We start from the raw sequence: 23,326 nt of genomic DNA on the forward strand, positions 1-23,326 counted from the left end.
GTCATCGATATCCTCCAATAGGCTGCGGTCTTCTAGGCAAGAGCTGAGACCAACCACTAATTGCCTGAACATTCAACCACTAATGAAACATACACACGCTGCATAGTACTGTACTGTACTGTACACCATGTGTCTTTCACCTGATCATGCTCATTTTGTTGCATCATATACACAATACAACAAAATGAGTCATTATGTAAACACTACTGCATTGTCTTGATTGCACCAGCAGTCAATTCTCAAGTCAGTATTTTCGTCTCTAAAGTTGGACACGGTCTACGTGTGTGATGTACGTGCGTATGCGGATTTGAGCTGCTATAGAGTCCTATCTGGGACGTCCATCAGCCTGGAGACAATCGCACACAACTCAAAGAGATCCGCTGCTGTGATGTGATGTGAATAGAAGGAGTCCTGCTGCCGGTGGCTGCTTGTTGGTTTTGGCCACGTCCCCATTCCTGCACAGACTGGACTGCTGGGCCACAGCTGGTGGCCTGTCTGTCTGTGTGTCTGTGTGTGTCTGCTCCACTACAACCCGACAACTATCTCAAACCCAATCTGAGAACCCATCTTCAAAGAAATAAAGGAAAAACAGCGCCCTCTTTTCCAACAGTCTGTCTCTCGAGACTATCCCCAACCCCACTACCACCACCTGTGGCTCACTGCTACAGTTCAAGCACCTAAACACCTGGCATCCCTATTTTTGGCATGATATTGTAGCAAAAACGCAAACATTTCGGAAAATAGCCAATCTACAAGCTCTCAACGTGTCAGGACGTCAGCTTGTAGATAGTCTATTTTCACTGCACGACGCCACTGTACAGAAAAGTGTAAAATAGGGCTAAGTGGTTAAAGGAAGTGAGGTAGATAGGCTTGTTTGAATGTCCTATGACCTCAACTTGCAACAGCTACTTCCTATCTAAAAATGATGTGTCTGTGACACAAAGGAGTGACACAAAGGAGTGCGTGCAATTGACAATAATTCACACAGCAGCCGTTTTTCTTTTATGTCATACATTACTTAATAGTGTGGAAATACCCACCCCATCATTGACAGCTACAAAATTAGAGCAATCAGATGTACTACACCTTTTGGGTCAAAGTAGTACTCTGCTGCATATCCTTATGGACCAACTATTTACTAACATTCAAGACTGTACACTTAATGCAAGCATAGCTCCCCAACTGACATCATCCACCAGGCATAATTCCAGGAGTAATGAGTAGAAATTAACTTTGTTTTTCCCATAGAGATCCGGTCTCCAGAAATTGGACCATTTATCAAAGTGGACACATACAAACACTGATCAAACAAAACAGATAAGATAGCATCTTATCTACAGTAGCCTCAGTAGCCCCAATAAATCATTATAATGGGAACTGCCTTCAATACATTATCACTGCAGCAAACTAATCAACTGATCTGTAATGAAAACTTGTGATCTTGACTTAACCCTGAAATAATGTTAGAAACCAAAGGCAAAACACAGTACCTCACCAACCACTAGAGGGCCTGTCAACCAAAGAGATACAGTACTTGTATTGGAGACAGTGCTAGATTAAAAGGAGGTATCAGACAGGAATATAATGTGTGATCTTTCGCAAAGTGAAAATTCCATCTGTATGATTTAGTTTCAAAAGAAAACAATTAAATTCAGGAATAAGGAAGGAATGAAATGACGTGTCTTATATACACACACAGACATTAATACCTCCACACTCAGGCCACACTGGATCTTTTGCAAAACGGATATTTCCGTCCCTGCCCATACGAACGCAGAAACACATTGAACACAGGATAAAATCACTGCAGTAGGAGGTTTCAATTGTAGGCTATAAAATTATTATAGGCCTATTTGATTTTATATTTACACTTATGAGGTGCCAATCATATTTTTTAATGAAGGAATAAGTACCGCATTTTAAAAGCCACCTAAATTGTGAGTGGAAGTGGAACATGTTTCTTTCATTGTCTGTCAGCATGTCACACGTATGTGTGTAAATCTCCGAATCCCGAATTTTCTCTCCATATAATAAAAAATGTATAGACACTTCACCATTGCTCTTGCGACTTGGCAAGTCCTGCACAGAGAATAATAGCAGTCAGACAGACCTATAGAAGTGTCCACAACCACTTGTGAGCTTGTAGAGTGGCTATATTTTCGAGGTGTATAATAAATGCCACGTTATAATGAGGCTAATAAAAGTTCACACGCGCATTGTCGGCATGCAGGCACAGTGACAAATGTCAAGGGTGCCCATTTTATTATTACCTAAACAGGAGAGAGCCATATGCGCAGCAGCGCACGGCGACCCACTGCATTCTCTCTCTCTCTCCATTTGCGTGTGGCTGAAAGGCCCAAACGCACAAAATAATGTGCATTTAGCAAAAGATCCACATACATGTGGCCTGGGCCTCAATTAGCGTGGGCCTTACTGTAAGAGTGACAGCCTGTGTAGATAGATGGGGGGAATGGCAGTGCAGACTGGAACACTAGTCCTCATCACAGAGGATTTACTACCTACCTTCACTATATGTCAGGCACTGAGTGAATACATTTCTTTCTCTCCACAAACTCAGCCAAAAATGAAGGTACGGAAGAAACAAAACGCATTCCTGACTTCGTGGCAGCCAGTGCATGCATGAATGTGAGTAGTGGTCATGACAAAGTGCATGATTTGAGTCACAATGCCTGTTTGCTGAATTCTTTCATTGTGGCAGCAGAAGAAAAAACCTGTGGCCACTGTTGCCGTGCAAACATATACTCAAACACCCGCAAATAGGTCTGTGCCGGGTTTATTTTTACAAATAGAAGTTGATGAGCACACTACAGTCCAATTTGAACAACTTTTCACACAACCTGTAATATCCACATTGGAATGATATTACTGATTCCTGCTCTTCTCTAGTAATCCTTCTTACATACGTACTTACTTTGTTGGTTTGTCCGTGCTGCATGATTAATTAAAAGTACCAGAAGGACCTCGGAGTCCTGGCTATTTCTTTATTACTGTGAATCGTCGTGAGCCGTGCACCTGGTAAAACTGCTTATTCTGGTTTTTCTCCTCTTCTATATTATATACATACTTACCCCAGTTCCCATGTTGCTTTGGGGCACCAGGCTCTCAGTCTCCAGGTAGTGACCGGAGGCTTTACTCCTGTCTGAAGTCCCTGTAAACAATAACACACACATACAGGAAAAGGTTACTTGGGACGTGGTTCTAGAGAATCCGCTATGCGACTGTCTCAACATCATCCTGATGTATCAGATAGGAGCTTAGGAAACCAACACAACAGAGTGTTCAGATGACATGATTATCTGAGGGGTTCCAACATGTCCCTCTGTCAGGTATCAGGATAACACAGACGTCATCGCTAAAGTGTGTGTGTGTGTGTGAGGCCCTCACCACTGGGATACATAGACTGGCACACACGCACGCACACGCACACACACACACACACACACACACACACACAGAGGGATCAGGAATGGTAGGAATTCACTATCTGGATTGGCATCACAGGTAGAATCTGCATCAGTTACCACTGGTACAGCACCCAGTCACACCACCCCCGCACGCACGCACGCACGCACGCACACATGCACACACGCACGCACACACGCACACATGCACACACTCACCTTGCTGTTCCTCATCCCGGAGCCGCCGGATAACCCCTCTGATCAGCTTCCTCTCCTCGTACTCACTGGCCCCACGGAGCTGCACGACAAAGCATATCAGAACCAACTCAACTCTATTGAACAAAACAAAAATACACTATTTCGCTGACTTTTAGTTTCATTCACATTTTTCCCCCTCCTATATACAGCTTTTCGTTACAACTCATGTCACATTTGCCATTGGCAATGAAAGGAGAATTCACGTCATGCGTGTCTGAGCAAATCGGCTTTGTGACAAGACAAAGATTAAATCCCATTGACAATGAATCGGCTTTTTTTAAACAGTGCGCAACTGTTTTAATTCAGCTCGGGGCCGTTTCTTGACACATTTTAGATCAAGCTATTTCTTCATGGTGAGAAAAGGCACCCAGCAATTATAAATCTGTACAGAAATGCTAATTCAAAGATGGAATGTCTCTTATGAATTTTCAACTGAATTATCGTCTGGAATCTTCATTTCAATCAAAAGACATGGTTTAAGTTGCATTTAAGTACATTATACTACATTCATGCATTTAATGCTCCCTAATGCCTAAACTCTACTTACCTCCCCTATTCCAACCAACCCCTCTGGCTTGACTTTTGCTGTTATGATCTTGATATAGTTTGAGTGTGTGCATGTGTACATTATATCGATCAGGCAAGGAAAACACGTCCTAGAGGGACGTACTGATGGGGCCCTCCTGGGCAATATCCAAATGTGAAACAAAACGGGAAAAGGCAGACACCAACTACCATGTACCAGTATGTACTGTGTCCAATTTCATTCCCAGCTTCTTCTCAACACTCACCAGTTTAGTAAGCTCATCAACATCTTGGATGGCCTGCAGTTTCCCAGAGAGGATGTCTAAGGAGTCACCGCGTTCTGCCCTGTGAACAAGACATTAAACAGATCTTATGGCGCAAAATGCAGAACCTTTATCACTTATGGCTGACCATGAATTTGCATCTGGGGCTGCCACACATGTACATAATACAGTCATATCTGATGTGTTAATTGAACTCTCAGAGTGTAAAATTCACACTCATGTGAAGTGAGGGGCAATCTTATCATCATACATCACATTCTGTGCTCAGCCAGTCAAATCACAAGCCAATGTTTGTGTTCACACAAATCCGGAAAGCTGGGCATAGGAGAGGCTAGTGCCCCTCAAAAATAGAGATTAAAAAATGTCACAAAAAAATTAACACTACTACTACGTTGTACAGTGGCTGTGGGGTCTATTAGTCAGGGGATATTAATAAAATGTGGGAATAAATTTCTTACAAAGAACTTTCTTCACCAATGTGTTTGTAAAGGTGTCTACTAACATATCCCACATTGGTTTCTATTCAACCACCCTAGGGGAATTTTTGACAGCTGCTGAAATTTGGGCTACCATACAACCATTATAAGGCAAAATTTTCTAAATTTCATTATGCTTTAAGTAGCCCAAGGAGTGTTTTTAAAGTTTTTATGACATTGATTTTCATTTATTTTTATTTTTCTTTTAGGTTTTATGACCTCAATTACACCCAAAAAACCTGAACTTTGAAAATTCAGTGGATTTTCTGTGGTCTGAAGTTTTCTTTGGGGTTTGGAAGCCTTGGAAGGCTACAATGAAAACAGGCAAACAGTGAAAACAGTGACATCTGCTGGCAAATCCCATTGACATATATGGGATTTGCAGGGTCTTACATCACTTACTGCCGGCAAATCAGAGCATCTGTTTGAGCCAGAAAACCCCAGATCACAGAAAATCTACTGAATGTTAAAAGTTCATGTTTTTTGGGTGCAATTGAGATTAGAAAACCTAAAAAAAAATAAGAACAATTCCAAAACCTTTTTTTTAATGTCACAATCCCTTTAACGAAAAACACTCCGTGGTCTACAAATGACTATAGCCGTCATAACAAATGTGAGGGGTCAGCACATTTGGGCATATTTGGGAAAGTGTCTATGGCCAAACTTAGGGGTCTATGGCCAAACTAGGGGTCAAATTAGAGGGTTTTCATGATTCTAAATCCATTCCAAGCATTAGTTTTGCACAAAAAACACTCCTTGGGCTTTAAAAGGCCATAACAGTCATCACAAATGTGATGAGGTCAGCACATTTTGGCACATTAGGATACATTTGGGCAAGTGGCTATGGCCGAATTTAGCCCAAGGAGTGTTTTTTCGTGCTTGGAATGGATTCAGAATCATGAAAACCCCCTAGTTTGACACGTCACATCTACTTAAATCATAATGAAACATTTTGCCTTATAATGGTTGTTGATGATACCCCAACTTTCAGCAGCTGTCGAAAAATTCCCCTAGGGTGGTTGAATAGAAACCAATGTGGGATATGTGTTAGTAGACACCTTTAACACATTGGTGAAGAAAAATTCTTGGTAAGAAATTTATTCCCAGACATTATACTGATAATATTCCCTGACTATATGGAGCTTTGGGGATTTTACCGACACCATGCTAAGCTTCAATGGCTATATGGCAGAAAGGGAAAAATAATTCCAAGAGAGCAGAGTATTCTCTGAGCCAGGAGAAAACCATCAGCATTGGGAAGAATTGATTACCAAATCCAGGGTGGAAAAAGTGATAGCTTAGCAGGAATGAAGAAGAAAACACATCGTTCGTACCAAATACTCCTACTTTTTAACTTCACATTTCTGCATTTCACATTTTTTTAGGTCATGCTTTCATGTTGGTTTCTATTACTCATACGCTTGCTTTCATTCTCTCCTCCTCCTCGCCTCATTGGTATTAAAGGATGTGTGGAATGTCGCAGAGGAATATTTCAAATTCCGCCAGTGAGAAGCTCAGGATAATATAACATTCTTAAGGGGTTTGTTTGTGTGTGTGTGTGTGCGTGTGTGTGTGTGTGTGTGTGTGTGTGTGTTGATCAGTGTCCCTCAACAACACGTGTGCATAAGCACCCATGTGCTCCTTCTGTAGAAGCTCTGGAGAGGCTCCTCTGTTATTGTAACCCAAGTAATCTGGAAACGGTGGCAAATGGAAGTGATTAGCCAGCAGCCACTGGTCTTAATGGGATCCAGTAGCAACCGGAGGGAAGTGGAGGGGTGGTTACTCCTTCTCACATCCATCCCACCCTTGTGAAAACTGTGCTATCCCTGGGACCAGATGCTTAGGGCCCTGCCCCTGGCCTTGAACTAGAGCCAGTCATTAATTAACCACTTAAGCCCTATTTTGTTTATTTGATACTCCGTTGGGATGTCGGTATGGTATCGCATGAAAACAGCTGATCTACAAGCTCAGATTGTTGTTGTAGATCACAAAAGCTTGTATCGGTTAGTTTAGCCATTGATTTACCTTTGTCTTTTTTATTGTTTAATTTTGAATTGAATTGATTTAAAATATTTGACAATAATGACGCTCAAAATATGGACGCCAGGTTGAAAGTGGTTAACAGCCTGAAGCCAAATATTAAAAGAAGAAGCAAGATCTTGTGGCCTCAATGCAGTGGTGGTGAATTTACAGTATTAAATTATAACGAGAAACCAATGTTTGGATAAACAAAGCCTGAAGCCACCACGGGAAAGTTATTTCATATGCACTGAGACAGAACTAGAGACCATCAAAAGAATAAGACAAAATAGCAACACAAAGGAGGTGTTGTTTTATCATTCAGAGTCTGGTAGTTCTGCTTCAAATTAGAGCAGCCAATGAAAAATGAGTGTGTTTAATGGCAAAATGATGACAATGTCACTGAGGTCACACTGTTAGTTTTTCCAGCTAAGTGACCACTCCTGTTGGCTATGCATTGCTGAACCGGTAAAAGGCTAATTAGCCTCTAAATGGTCCAATAAAGACAAACAAATGAATGGCACAAAACTACTTCTCTCAAGTCTCATGGGATGTGTTTAACTGCTTAATAGAGTAACTTAATGAGGTCAAGTATGGCAATGTGACTTGAAGATGCAGTAGAGTTACACATTAAAAGAATAAGTATTACATAATAAAGGAATTGAAAATCTTCTGTGGTGTTTCCTCCTGCCATTAAAATGACTTTTCCAGACTTCCAACTCTGCAGCCTCCTCTCCCTTGAGGGATTTGGGGAATGCTGCATCTGGGCCTGTGTGTTGTTCCAAAGTCTCCAGCTCACCTGGCCTAATGCAGTTTGTCATTATACTACGACAGGATGCTCCACGTGCTTCAGTGTGTGTGTTTGTGCATGACAGTGTTTGTCGGTGTATGGAGTCACACCTGTGCTGGTTTTCCTTGTCCTCATGTGGGTTGAGTCGTGTGGGACGGAAACGCTTGCTTGCCAGGGCGGCCTCCATGTCTTCGATCTCCCTCCTCCTCAGATCCCGGATGGCTGAACGGATGAGGCGCCTCTCATCCAGATCCATCGTTCCATCCAACTACCGGCACATGCATACAAACAGGATTAAAAAAAAAGATGAGTCTCCTCTCTCCTGCAGGTGTCAAGACAGCATGTGCAAGACAGTCAGACACATGGCATACAGAGTTGACGGCCATGACCTTCACACTCAACCGCCACATGGCAGAATGAAAGCATCTTTGAAACACCACATCAAAATGACAGATTCCAAAACTGACTAAACTAAAGAGGTCACAGACTATTTTAAGAGTAAAGAAAGTGGTAAACTGGTAATTATAAATGGTGTTGCTGAAAAGCATGGACCAAGCAGACTTCTCTTACAAAGTACTGGGACAGTTCACGTCAGAGGCCTTCCGTTTAAAAGTTAATCTTCTCAACATCCTCTTGAGAAACAAGTTTGTGAGCCAACCTGCAATCGTCTGGCGTTCCTAGTAGATCTGTCACCCTGTCGTCTGCCCTCTGTAATTAACCCTCACAAAACGAGCTTGTTAAGACAGTAGTTTACAAGAGAGGGCAGACATCTGGCTGCTCTGCCCCACCAAACACGCATGGCCATCCAGCTGCATATCAAGTACAGTGCATTTTAAAGATTGAGTGCCATGATTTCTGTACTTTTTCTATTTTGTATGTGTCTATACTAAGTTAACCTAAGTTAAAAGATTCAAATATGTCTTCACTGTGTATTTTTTGTTTTTGTTTCTTCTTCCTGAAAGCTGAAAGCCTTTGAGTCAAACGGCCCAATCTAAATACATACAAAAGCTGTGGGCGCGGCTTCAGTTCAGGTGGGTGAAAACCAGGTATACATAATGAACTGATCCGTGTGTCACACTTTCTGTACACTTTTTTTTTTAAATAAGTCTTCCTCCTAGTATAATCATAATATCTGATTTCCATTCCATTTTCTTGATTTGCTTTGCAGCATATATAGAACCAGACCGATATATCGTCCTGACTGATATAATAACAGCTTCACAGACCCAATGCAAATAATTTTAAATGACTTCTACTGTAAATCATGACCTAAAAAGAAACCTTAAAAAACTTTTTACAAAACATTTATGTTGCTACAATATACTGTACGTTATGTACAGTATATTATAACAACTACCCCAAAAGGGATTCCTGTTAAACATTAGGGATGCACCGATCCGATACTCGTATCGGAGATCGGCGCCGATCCAGGCTAAAATTCTAGATTGGGTATCGGATCGGTGGCCGATCCATTATCCGATCCGATAATTATGTGTAATTACAGTATGAAAACAACTCTACCTCCTCTGTGACACAGCAGTGTAGTATTGACAGTATAACATGTGGAATGCAGCCAGGCTAGCCTGCGCACACATTAACCTGGTCTAATTGTTGCAGTTATTTAATAAATAATTCAGTGCATTTATATCTGTGTTTGTTACATTTTCTTTTACAAAGTTGGGAAAGTAATGTTTAAGTCAAGCCTTGATGTTGCCTTACACAAAATAATGATTCCAGACTCCACACAGTGAGGCATACAGCTTAATAGGTTATTACGTTTTGTGGGGGGTATCGGATCGGTACTCTGTATCGGCAGATACTGGACCCCCATGTATCGAAATCGGTATCGAATGCCAAAAAGCCGGATCGGTGCATCCCTATTAAACATATGTTTAAAAAAAAAGAAAAAAGGGATTCCTGTCTTAAATGGGCTACCGGTATATGTGATGGTATCACGAGTGGGCGTAAGTTTGTTACTGCTAGTTTTCTCAGACGTCCAAGCCCATTCAATTCATTTAGATGTTCCCACAGACGTATCAGTAAGTGGAGATCTCTGATCGTCTGGCTACGCAAGACTTATTTATAATTGAGTTTTATAGTCATAAGAGCCTTGTTGGAAGTCAGCAGAATTTAAGCATAGCTTCAATAAAGTGTGGGGACAGGACCTGAGCATGCAGAGAATGAGAAACAGACGTAGGAATAGTAGGCTGCAGAAGAATGCGTCTGCTCTTATTGTCAGCGCAGGCACACTTTAGCGCCACAAATATGCCAAAAGCCGCTTGTGGCAGGCGTCTCTTCCGGGTTTTTAAGACAGCTGGTGGATGGAAATGAAGGTCCGGAGCAAGCTTTTCCGGGAATCTGGCCGACGCGGCATTCTGCTGCGTGGGTGGAGCTTCATTTCCATCCACCAGCTGTCTAAAAACCCAGAAGAGATGCCCGCAACGAGCGGCTTTTGGCTGCGCATGGAATCCCAAGTGTGCTTACACCCAGAGTGTAGCTAGATGCACCCTGCTGTCCAGGTCCAAATACTGCGCTCTCTTTTCTCTTCTCTCAGTAGCCAGGCTGTGCTGGCTCTTTGAAGATAAACTATAAATCTGCACACCAAAAATTACAGCATTACAATGGTGCATGGAGTCTCTGTTCTGACTAACTAGATTACTTGTATAAATTTAAAGTAGACACACTAAACATAGTGTACCGAAATCATTGTCCTGGATTAAACAGACATGAATTGTTGTTAGTGTCAAGCTTGTTGCCAGCTTCAGACAGTTATAGCGTCTGTCTGGCCAGGTTGTGAAATGTGACTACTGTGTGTGGTTGAGCCAGGTTTGGTTTGGCCACATTCTAAAGATGGTATACTGTAGCTGCTGCCTTTCTTATGAGACAGACACTAAACTAGTTTGTGGAAAAAAGCATGAGACAGAGGAAGTGGCCCACTTACCACTAAAATTACTTTTCACATCTTTTTAGGGGACACTTAATGCTACAATCTGAGACTTATTTTTCTCCTCCATGGTTATCCAGGGTTAGATAAGGTCAGTGTCGTGATCTTCATATAGGGGGTGATGATGGCCATATATGGTGGAATGACGTGTCACGAGACGTGATGTCATGAGGTGTGACCATATATGGAGGCGTGATGTCACGAGGCATGACCATATATGGAGGCGTGACTAACACACAGATATGCAGGTTTTCATAGTAGTAAAACGCCCTGAGGGTGAGAAGCAACCCCGCCCAGTATAGAGGTGTGACGTCACAAGGCGTGACCATATATGGAGGCTTGTTGTGACATAGTTGCAACTAGCACTTCCACACACACACACACACACACACACACACACACAAGCTCTCTCTCCTTCTCCCTGTCATGTCATGTGGGAGACAGATCTCAGTGGTTTGACAGCAGGAACCTGTCAACACTTGCAGATGAACAGCACACATACATCTGTACACTCACTGTATTCATGCTACCCACCTGCTAGACAGAGCACTTTGTGGTATGCTCTGCCTTTTAATTGTGTGTGTGTGTGTGTGTGTGTGTGTGTGTGTCTGTCTCTTTTTGGGGCGTTTAGGCAAAGATCCTCACACATCTGATGAGTTGATAGGGGGAACAGTGAACCCCCTGCCAGGCCCAGAGGGGGAGTTCTCATGAGAGAGGGGTCAGCGGGTTTGAGGTCTTTCTGTGGTTTGGTAAAATACACAACCACAGCTTCACTAGCTCAAGGGGGCTCTCCTATATACTGCAATTTGCGGAAATTCAGAACGCTGAGCTGACTAAAAAACAGAATGGGTAAGTGGAGAAGGCAATTAGAAAACAAAAAATAAGCAGGGAGGAACAGAGGATATGAGACAGAGGAAGGGACTCAAGGGAGGGACAAAACGTAGTGGACTGGTCAACACATAAGACAGGGTGGCAGGCAGAGAGGAAGACAGAAGAATTAAGAAAAATGAGACTGAGCCATGCCTAAAAATGGGCAGACGAGAACAGGGCGGGAAAGGACCAGGCCTCACACGGGTCATTCTTCACATTCCTGCTGACTCACAAGGAGAGACAGCCTGAGTACACAGCAAAGATCTTGAGTGATAATTTGACATTTTTTGCGAGTGAAATGAACACAACATTTACACATTCAGAGTTAAATTTGTTGATGAGCAGTGCATAGCATAATGCACCGGAAATGATCAGCTATTGTCAGCACTCAATAGCTCAATAGCATGTGACAGTGTTGTACAACAAAGTATATATTTATGCATTATAATTGACTGATTCATTTGTTCATTATTCAAATAGATGAGTGAGACAACCTACTCAAAACAATGTTAACAGCTGCTTGGCATATCTCAACAGACCACATTATGTTGAGATACATAAGAATGTGCAGAGAGTTGTAAACAGAGAGCTAAATCAAATAGACGGGCAGTCTGGAACAATCAAATAATTAAATATAAGGTTGGGACATTAGTTGATATGCATGACGCACATCCCTCTCTCATGTGATAGGCTGCCAACAACTCGTTGTCCAACTCAATTACAGGAACCTTTTCCAACACTAGCAGAGCAAAGGTTATTAAGACGGTAGACCACAAAGTAACAACGCTAATGATCATACTAAATTCCAAACTTGTGATCATCAGTACAGAGTACACAGACTTCCGCCTGCCTTACAATATCTGTAATACAAGGTTGTTTCAGTAATGGCACTTGAAGTTTCTCAAACATATTCGGATGGACCAATCAGTTGACACTGCTTCATCTCAAGTCATCTCTGATTGGTTGTGACATGCATGCTGCTGATGACGCAAAAGTTGATTGGCACAAGTCTGAGCAGTAGTAGATGGCTGGCCTTCGACTCCTTCCAACCGTTTAAAAAAGGAGGGATTTTGTCGGCCAATAACTTTGGCCCTACACAGGAAGGTAATAATGATCACCAAATCAAAGCACATAACACACACCTTTAACTTGGGCCTCTGCCAAAGAAAACATAAAATAACCGTTAAAGGACCAGAGACGGAAACACATGAACGTTGACACAGAATCCTTTTGACATAATCCCCTGATGAGGCTAACCAGTACAGAGAGCCAGCTGTGGCTGTGGTGTGGCATAGGAACAAAGTGGCAAATGGGTGGGATAGAAAGGGTTAAAAAGGTCAGAGTCCTCCTGAGTTACACATTGACACCACCTCACACCAATGACAGCATTTTTCAAACTCAACCAAGGGCTTCTGGGTAACCAACCGTCACTATGGTCAAAAAGTAAGAAATCACAGGCGACCGTTTCTGAGCTAGACAAACAACACTTTGTACTGCAGCAGAACTGTAGCCACTGAGCACCTACAGTGTATACACAGTAAAGTCCCGAGCTTTCATTTAACACAAGGAAGGCCCTCTTGATATCATTACGCCCCTAGAATTCCCAGAGCGGGGTGGTGAGAACAAAAGGAAACAGGAACACCCTGTCACGGTTTGCACGCAGGAAACGTGCATTAGCCAGGTAGCGGAGATAACAAAGCAGGTCACACAGCAGGTTTCACTGAAGAAGACAGTGTCATTAACAAATCGTCAAGTTGTCAGACCTCTGAATCACACCAGCATCCCGTTGTGATTCCTCAGTCTAGACAACTGAGGAAGTTGCTGTCACACACCTGAGTCAATGAGTGAGACTTAGAAAACAGGATGGATGAGCCCCATAGTTTTATGTCAAATAATCGTTGCCATTTCCATAAATCACTGCTATTGAACACCCTTTACGTCTCCGTGTTGGTTAAGACAATATTGAACCAATGAAAAGTAGTCAAATGTGCTTCAGACAAAACCTCTCTCTCAAACTGTCTGCTAAAGCAGCTAACTCCACCACCTCTCTCCCTCTCATGCAAGTAATTGACAATACATAAATTCACAATACCAACTTTGATGAGGATGTTTTGATATTCTATCTTCATAAATGTTTCCTTTCACTTCAACAAGTTAATCAAGAAGCGTTTGTTTTAATATAAAAAATACACTGAACTGCAGTATTGTCGCTGCAGTAAATTGGCTTGTTAGGCCAAGGTTTCTTTTAACTGTGCAACAATTCTTGTGTCAGAAAATCTACCTATAATTCAAGTGTTACATCAAATGTGAAACTGGAAGCATTCAACAGCACTTTAAAGCAATTAGTATGAATTATAAGAAGCTCAGATTCATGTACAAATGTATCGTGATGTTTTATTACACCAATTACAGAAAAGAAAAGGCCACAAACAAGTAATAAGTACCAGGAATTCCAACGTTTTAGCAACTAACATTTCTGATCTGCAGCAGGGCCCCCGTTCTGCAGCAAACGGGAGCACAAAACCCACATTCGTCAAGCCAAGTAAAAACTAGCTCCAGTCTAGTCTCATCTGCAACCTTCCCCTCCACTGTAGAAACAGGTCACCCCGTCAGCCAGACTTTACCATAACGTTACTGAGTCCTGGAACTACAGCAGAGGGGGAGGTCACAGATGAGGCTACACAGTACACACACAACCCAGAGTCCTGATAGAAAGACAATAGCTTTTATTCTTATCTCTGTTTACTATGTAGGGTGAATAGTAAAACAATACAACAGATTCCTTTATTCCTGGTTGTCTCACGATGTACTGGTCCGGGCAGTTGAAAAGGTCAGAGTACCAGTCTCCCTGTGGCCCTGAGTCACGGTCACATGGGTAGACCAACAACCTGCTCCTCTAGAGAGAGTCACCCTACAGGCTACATCACTGCCTGGTGCATGGAGTCCCTCCTCCCCTTCCTTATCCTCCTCCCAACCCAATCTAGAAGCACAATAACAACCTTCAGGCTCTCTTCCCGACCTTTTGACTGACAGCAGTGTGCAATTTGTTCCTGCCTCGCTTTCTGTAGTTTACCACTTTGTAAACTGTCAGTTGACATGCATAATGTGTATGGAAATACAGACACCACTAAAGGCTGTATCATTCTACTGATTATGTGCACACGTGTGTGTGTGTGTGTGTGTGTGTGTGTGTGTGTGCGCGTGTGTGCGTGTGCACACGCGCGTGTAATGAGGGTGAGAGTAATAATTTCCAGAGCAGGCTGAGGTTAGAGTGCAGCCAGGCAGCAGATCGGATCAGAGCTTTAAAGCTCCAGTGTCAGAACCACGGGTGAATTTGCCATATAAGGACACAGGACACTCCTTGCAGCTCTAGTAGATTGCCAGCTGCCACTGAGGGAGCCAGGTTGGTAACTTGGTACAGGAGATGGATGTGAATACTGAATAAACAAACAAAACAAAACAAAACAAAACATAACATTGTACATGAGATTGCCCTGCTCTTGTCACTAAACAACCCATAAAGCTGCTGCCTGACATCTTAGGACAAAACTCAAGTTCAACATCATAACCTTCACTTAATCACTTAATCATTTCTCCAACACAGCAGGCAAACAATGTACTGTATGCATTCAGTGGCCTGTACACAAACACCACACCCTTCTAGATGGGAATATAATCATATAATGAGCATAACTCTGTATGGCTGAGACTGCTAGATTTCTCCAAATAGCTTCACTAGCCTCTGGGGTAGGAAAACAAAAAACCTATGAATTGCTATACAGCCCGGGTAGGCCTATCCAGTGTCCGTGGCAGAGGACAAGAAGGAGAACCGTGATCAGAGTGGCAGTGTGAAATAGAGAAACAGGCACAAGACAAAAGCATTGGGCTTGTGCTCGTCTGCAGCAGGACATGTGTCCCTCACCAAGAACTCTGTATTAGGACGTTAGGCCAGAGGCCCAGAACAAACCTGGGAAAACAATGACTCCTTTACACTTCAAAGAGCAGGCATAAAGAAAGGACAGATACAGGAATGCATTGTGGGTCGGAGGGGGGTACGGTATGGGGCATCAACAATGCACTATGACTATAGGATGGCAATGACGCACTGGAAACAAATCTGAGCCTCGTGCAAGAAATAGTACTGCATGAATTAGAGCTTTGTCCGATGTATCAGTCATTATTCTATTTTATTTTCTTTGTAGACTCTTAGTACAAATGTGACATTGGCATGTTGACGAATCATTGAAGAGGTACACTAGCAGAGAAAGAAAGCCTAGCTTCCCTATTCTGGGCATATAATAATGATAATAGGCGTTCACCTATTATCAAAAGTGGATAAACATTCTGAAAAGCATGCGGCAAAAATAGCAGATCACAAGCAACGTGTTGTAGATTGGCCATTTTCACTATTTGACATAATACATATAGGCTTTACGTGTTAAAAGTTAAAACACTTTGCCTTAGCCTTACTACACGTGCTGAAAGTGTTGTGCGATGAGGTATATATTAAATTAGTGTGCAACATTGTGGAGTCAAAATAACACTCCATAGTTTACTGTATGGGATGAACCAACCTTCTGAATAAGAGAGCGTCAAACTAGACTTAACTGACCCATTTCTACTGTTACTTGTGCTCCACACATTGTTTTGTTTCTCAGGTTAGACCAGAGAGAGCACGGTACCAGGTCAGACCACTGACTGGTTAGAATGGTCAAGCGGTTTCTATACAATATAGGTCAACAGAGGCACAAGGAGCCCTCTATTTTTCTCATTGAATCTGCCCAATGTGATACCGTTTACTGTCATTACTCTCACCCGCTACTAATCAAATGCTCATTCACTGTCAACAGGCTTAGTCACGAAAAATGATATAATGAAATACTGAAACACCAAATTAAGTTATGACATCTATATTTAATCCGATATGAAATGTATTTTGTGATCGAGTAGTCATGCCTGAAGATCAGAAGCCTGCTTCCCAAGTCAGCCCTTGGCCAGGGAAAGGATTCCCCTTTGAATGAGGTAGATTCTTGGTTCCCATGCGGGTGAGGGTGACCAGTACAGGGTTTGAATGAGGTAGATTCTTGGTTCCCATGCGGGTGAGGGTGACCAGTACAGGGTTTGAATGAGGTAGATTCTTGGTTCCCATGCGGTTGAGGGTGACCAGTACAGGGTTTGAATGAGGTAGACTCTTGGTTCCCATGCGGGTGAGGGTGACCAGTACAGGGTTTGAATCCACGTAGCCAGGTATCAATACCATTTTCGGGTTTCTGATCCGGTCTGAGCGGAAATAACTTTACATCACGCGACCGGAACCACTGCTGAAGAATGTGGCATTTGTTTTCATTCCTTTGGTATAATAATCGTTTGGCATGTACATTTTCTATTCTAACAAAACTAATTGATTCACATTATGTGGACATTAAGCCATTTTGGGCGAGAACCCCTTTTGGTGTTAGCATTAAGTTATGCTTTAGCTATTGAAAAATAGCAGATCTACAAGCTCATAGCGCGCCACTCGATGGCACGCTATGAACTTGCAGGTCTGCTATTTTTGAAAAATCGAAGGACGACTGACACAGAAACATAGCTTTTTCGGAAAAATGTCAGGATGTAGAAGACATTTTTAGAATCTGATCTCAGGTCAAAATGGGACAAAGCAACGCCAACGTGAACCAACCACAGGAGCTACAATATTTGTTTTCCTAAACCGGATCACACGGCTAGTTTTAGAATGAATACCAGGCTTTTCTCAGAGGTGAAAGGTCTGGTGACGCAAGGTTAGAATCTAGGTGGTTACGTTACATTTATACTTGGTAAGATGTACTCCATTGACGACATTGAGATCGGCAACGTTAGACCACCTCTATAGACACCGCCTTACTATTTTCCTATGGTATCGGTTCACTTTTTGCTACATAAAACTCTCCCAAGTTCTCCGTTTACATGTTCTTTTGTTGTTCAAGCTTTGGTTTGTTATTGTCATTTGTCACCGTACCTAGCCTTTTAGCATCCTTTTTCCATAGTCATCTACATGGCAGAAAAGCTGTCTATAACCTGTTATTAGCTTTTACTAACACAGTAAACAGAGTATAACAGAACACACACAGTCTTGTGGAATGTCATTAAAAAAACCAGTCAGTTGGCATTTATGGTCCATTTCTTCACTGACACTGACTCCAAATATGGCACATTGCTCACAAGTCACACTTAAAGCTGTGTGTGTGGTGGTGACTGCCTAGCTGGTTGTTTTAATTAGTGAAAAGCATTGAGGTGAGAAAGAAATCCCTTCTTGGTATGAAATACCAAGTTTGAAAATCATTTGATGCTCAAGAACTGTAACACTTTATCCTGCTCAGACCCAGTGATACCATCTCCTCTCATCTAGACTGACTAGTTAGAGCTAGATACAGACAAAGCAAAACAACATTTAACAAATGAGCTGTGTATATTTCCAGAAATCCACCTCTTTAAACACAGCAGGGTGGAAAGCAAAACATCAACATCCGTTGGACAATTTCTGGTGGATCTCAGGAAATGCCTCTGTCCGGAGGGATTTCAGAGAGGAAGGCAAAGAAACAGTCCTATTCCATCTTTGACTGCTCTGTCTGTAGCACTGTACTCCTCGAAAGAAACCAAACCACAGAGCCATTTTCATGTTTTCCTGTTCCACTGCAGAAGAGCACCATTCCATAGTCCATACCAATAATGGCACAGTGCAATGTATTTTTGTTTCCATTATGTATTTGTCACAGTTCAATTAGGTATGTTTGTGTACTGGTTATGGTACACAAATAATTATAATATTGGGCCACTTTAAGTTGGTGCTGGCAGTTTTAAATAACCGTCTGCATGACCATTTTGCCTTTCAAGTACATTTTATTTATTACTACAAATGTACAGCTTTTAGTGATTTAGAACTTATTTAGAAATAAAAGATCAAAACCACTATCAAATAAATTTCAGTTAAAGCAAACATTTCCCACCATGATGGTTTTGGCCTGTAGTTAATTCCAATTGCTGCTCTGTCTCGTGGAATGTTATTTTTCCTCCGGCATTTAGAAAAGGCCAAACACAACCATTAATAATTTATGCTGTGCATAAGTCTCATGTACAAAGTTATCTCCAAGGTGCTCACCATCCGTCCTGAGACGCTATGAATAGATAGACTGTTAAAACAGTCAGATAAAAGTCTAAAGATAAAAAAGATAAAAATCTCCTAAATCTCTCTCTTGAGTCCAAAGCACCTGCTACATGCATGATCCGACTCAGGCCACAGGGTGTGACAAGAAGCAACAAACAGATGTTTTTCAAACCTCTGGAACGCTTAAGCGTGAGGTAAGATTCAGAACAGTGGGCAGCTGGGGATACAAAGCACACCTTTAAGTCTTTTTCCAGATTTTTCCATTTGGCAGGGTGTTGCTTCTAGACAGATGGGGACAAATTGCTGAAGTGTGCTGGTTCACTTGAGCGAGAGATGCAGGAAGAGATAGAGAAGATGCTTTGACAGCAGGATGTCAAATCTGAAGTTTAATGTGATTTCTGAAGGCAGAAGGCATATACTGTATATCCAAGTAATCCATCGCTATATGCCACACACAACGTGGCTATGAGCAGAGGGACATACTGAGGTGAAGACACACAACGTGGCTATGAGCAGAGGGACATACTGAGGTGAAGACACACACAACGTGACTATGAGCAGGGACGTACTGAGGTGAAGACACACAACGTGGCTATGAGCAGAGGGACATACTGAGGTGAAGACACACAACGTGGCTATGAGCAGAGAGACATACTGAGGTGAAGACACACAACGTGGCTATGAGCAGAGGGACATACTGAGGTGAAGACACACAAGATGGCTATGAGCAGAGGGACATACTGAGGTGAAGACACACAACGTGGCTATGAGCAGAGGGACATACTGAGGTGAAGACACACAACGTGGCTATGAGCAGAGGGACATACTGAGGTGAAGACACACAACGTGGCTATGAGCAGAGGGACATACTGAGGTGAAGACACACACAACATGGCTATGAGCAGAGGGACATACTGAGGTGAAGACACACACAATGTGGCTATGAGCAGAGGGACATACTGAGGTGAAGACACACACAATGTGGCTATGAGCAGAGGGACATACTGAGGTGAAGACACACACAACGTGGCTATGAGCAGAGGGACATACTGAGGTGAAGACACACACAACGTGGCTATGAGCAGAGGGACATACTGAGGTGAAGACACACAACGTGGCTATGAGCAGAGGGACATACTGAGGTGAAGACACACAACGTGGCTATGAGCAGAGGGACATACTGAGGTGAAGACACGCACAACGTGGCTATGAGCAGAGGGACATACTGAGGTGAAGACACACACAACGTGGCTATGAGCAGAGGGACATACTGAGGTGAAGACACACAACGTGGCTATGAGCAGAGGGACATACTGAGGTGAAGACACACAACGTGGCTATGAGCAGAGGGACATACTGAGGTGAAGGCGCAATGCACTGCTTTACAACCTCCATTTCTCTGTCAGTGGACCAGACTGCTGTTATCTGAATGCACATGCAGTCACTTATTCATGCTATACTCTCACATGCTGTATATTCACACAATTGGCCAGGCATCCAGAGAACAGTCCTTTATGTGGCGGTGGTTACGGTACACCATATTTTAAATTGTAAAATGCCAAAACAATTCCTGATTTTATCTTTAACTAGAACTGCACTCTGTCAAGTGCCTACTTGCTTGTTAAACCGTGCAAGCAGAGCGCGCAAGTACTGTCGACCACTACAAACTCTCAAATCTCAGCCTCTCTGTTTCAATATTGAATTATTAGGTTTAGCCATTTGCTACGTACCTAGTTTTTGGAGGTACAAAAATAGTAAACAGTAGAGAGAAAGACCAGTAAGATGCCTAAGGGTGAGAAGTGACCTCAGGGCGTGGTCGCGTGCACGCATCCGGCTCGTTGACAGCAGACTGCTGAGCGAGCGCTGACGCTTTGCCATGAGGGGTCAGATCAACATGGAATGAATTCTGTACTGGCCATATAAGGAGCATGTCTTGAGTGTACAGCGTTTGATGAGGTCAGACCAACACATGGTATGTCAGAACAGATCAGCTCCATGGAGATCTAAAGGTGGTAGCAGGGATATTCTTTAATCTTCGGGCCTGTTGAGAACTCCCAATGGTGACGTAATAAACGGACGGCAGGGATCTCCGTGGGTGGGGCCGCCTCGGTTTCGGCAGGGGAAACTCGACAAAGGGGTCCGCGCTCTCGTCTTCGCCTCGCCGCTCCGCCCCGCCATGCGACTTCTCAGCCTCGGCGGAGTCTGTGCTGCTGGAGGGCGCTCGTTCTTCATCCTGGGTCGGGCCGCTGTCCAGATGGTGGATACCTGTCCCCGCTCCCCTCAGAGCTTGGGGTCCTCCTATTGAAGGGTGGCATACTCTCCGTGGGTGTGGCCCCCCTCGATTTCGGCGGGAGACTCGACGAAGGGGTCCGGGCTCTCGGCGGAGTCCGTGCTGCTGGAGGGCGCTCGTTCTTCATCCTGTCCAGAGCTTCCCCCTCATCCTCTCTCAAAGTGGGGAAGGCTTGCCGTGGGCGGCTTGCCTGGTGGCGGCGACGCTAACGGACGTCTCTCTGGGGGCGGGTACTGCATCACTCTCTCCACATGAGTCAGCCTGTAGACAGGGTAGGCTCTGGGCATCTGGCCATTCTGCCAATGTTGTCGATGAGACTGTTGCTATATTCCCTGTGGTCCAGTGGTTCAATTTCGATTACTCTCGTATTATATGTCATTATCTCATCTCTGATCTTAAAGACATGATCGGTGAATAACATACCCTGGAAAGCCAATCCAATGACGTCAATCTTTCTCAGATGTTTCAGTGACCTTCTCTTCCGATCCAGAAGAACTTCAACTATTTCCTGGGAGCATGACACCACTTTCCCCCCACGAGAGTTTGCTATATTGAGTCTATATTCGAACTCAGGAATATCTTCTACATTTCTCACAGCGGTAATTTCCTTCTTTAAGGTCAACAGTCTTATCCTTGCAGTCCTCATGGGGACATTCCTGGTATATGAACCTTTCCTTACGAATGTCCATGATTGTTGCCACGCCTCTAGACTCACACTGTTTGAATGTCCTGTATGTCATTGAAGGCCATCTTCAATTCTTATTATATTGAAGTATCTTCTTTGGGTTTATCTGTTAGACTGAAAGAAACTATTCTATTGACAACTCTTCAATGAACCTTGATTTGATTATTTTGATCCTTGTAAATGATCGTAATTCATTTTAAACGATTTAAAAACATTGACCTCTTACGTGATTAATAATAACCAAATAAGGTCGTTTTATGCGTGTGCCATGGCTGCGTATGACGTAATGAAGATATGTGCCAGTGTATAACTGGCTCTCAATGGTGACGTATGTTTCGGTGCCGGGTGATTAAAGGAAATGCCTCTATGTATATATGTATATGTAATTAGTAAATTGATTAGCGGTATACTGTGGTTACTTGGGTCGTTTGATGCGTATGTCCCGTAGCAGCATATAATCCACCCGACACTGAAACATATTATCATTACGTCACCATCGAAAACCAATTATACCCTGGCATTGGTACATATCTTCATTACGTCATATGCTGGTACGGGACATGCGCATCGTAGCAAAAACATTACTTGCACGGTCTGCTTGCGTATGTCTCGAGGCAGCGTATGACGTAATGACTACTTGTGCTTGATATGGCAGTGGTGTCAGATTACATACATGTATACATAGGGGCATTACCTTTAATCCACCCGACACTGAAACATATCATCATTACGTCACCATCGATAACCAATTATACCCTGGCATTGGTACACATCTTCATCACGTCATATGCTCATTATGCTGCTACGGGACATGCGCATCGTAGCACCTGACGAAAAACATTACTTGCACGCTCTGCTTGCGCAAGTAATAATGGGATATCCTACTATAATAATATACCTCTACACATTTCCAAAATGTAATTATGTACTATATCATTTGTGTTCAAATTCAAATAATTGTTCAAAGAAAACAATAGATAATACACTAAACAATCTTCCAGGAGTTTGTATGTACAGTAGTTCATCTAGCCCAATGCATTTTATTCACAGCACATTTTGCCAAAACACAAGACTATTTTTAGCATTAGCCAGTGACAGAAGTTTCCTGTTTTAACAAACAACACGCTCTTATCTGCCTGAAACGGCTGTGTGTTTGGATAGTCATGGAATATCCAAATACTGCTGCTAGCGATCAAAATTTACAGTGTTATTTGTTCTGTACTGTCAGCTGAGTGGGTAAGATGAAGCAGACGAAAAAAAATATTTTCACCCACTCGTCACTCCCCCAATGAACCTCCAGACAACTATAAAACTGAAGGTGATAATAATGAGGGAAATTCTTCATACAAATATGAAGGGAGTAAATCAATATGAGCAGGATGACAGGCCCAGCAGAGTGAATCAGGTGTGCACTGTGACCTCTGTCTACGTAGAGAGCTCCAGGTTATATAGGGCAAAAACACACCATGAAACCACTTGAACTTTAGCATCCCTGTTCTGAGGGCAAACATTTGGCTAAAATAGTAGATCTACGAGCTCACGTCATGTGTCACGTTGCAAGCTTGTAGATTTCCATCTTCGGTAAAGAGATTTGGTGCAGAGGAAACATAAAATATTAG

The 23,326-nt window shown here is 42.8% G+C and overlaps 1 protein-coding gene across 2 annotated transcripts in view; it reads right to left on the reverse strand.

Moving 5' to 3' along the window:
• The window catches only part of smtnb (smoothelin b), a 62,323-nt gene that overhangs the window by 34,096 nt on the left and 4,901 nt on the right, over nucleotides 1-23,326 (reverse strand). For both annotated transcript variants that reach the window (XM_083784310.1, XM_083784309.1), the window contains exons 2-5: nucleotides 7,885-8,042; nucleotides 4,472-4,550; nucleotides 3,642-3,720; nucleotides 3,090-3,169 (exon numbers count right to left, since the gene is read on the reverse strand). In XM_083784310.1, coding sequence (XP_083640436.1) covers nucleotides 3,090-3,169; nucleotides 3,642-3,720; nucleotides 4,472-4,550; nucleotides 7,885-8,042 — 396 coding nt within the window. The remainder of the gene's footprint in view (nucleotides 1-3,089; nucleotides 3,170-3,641; nucleotides 3,721-4,471; nucleotides 4,551-7,884; nucleotides 8,043-23,326) is intronic.

The sequence above is a fragment of the Protomyctophum parallelum genome, assembly GCF_964188405.1.
Source record: "Protomyctophum parallelum genome assembly, chromosome: 15".
NCBI classification, from domain to species: Eukaryota; Metazoa; Chordata; class Actinopteri; order Myctophiformes; family Myctophidae; genus Protomyctophum; species Protomyctophum parallelum.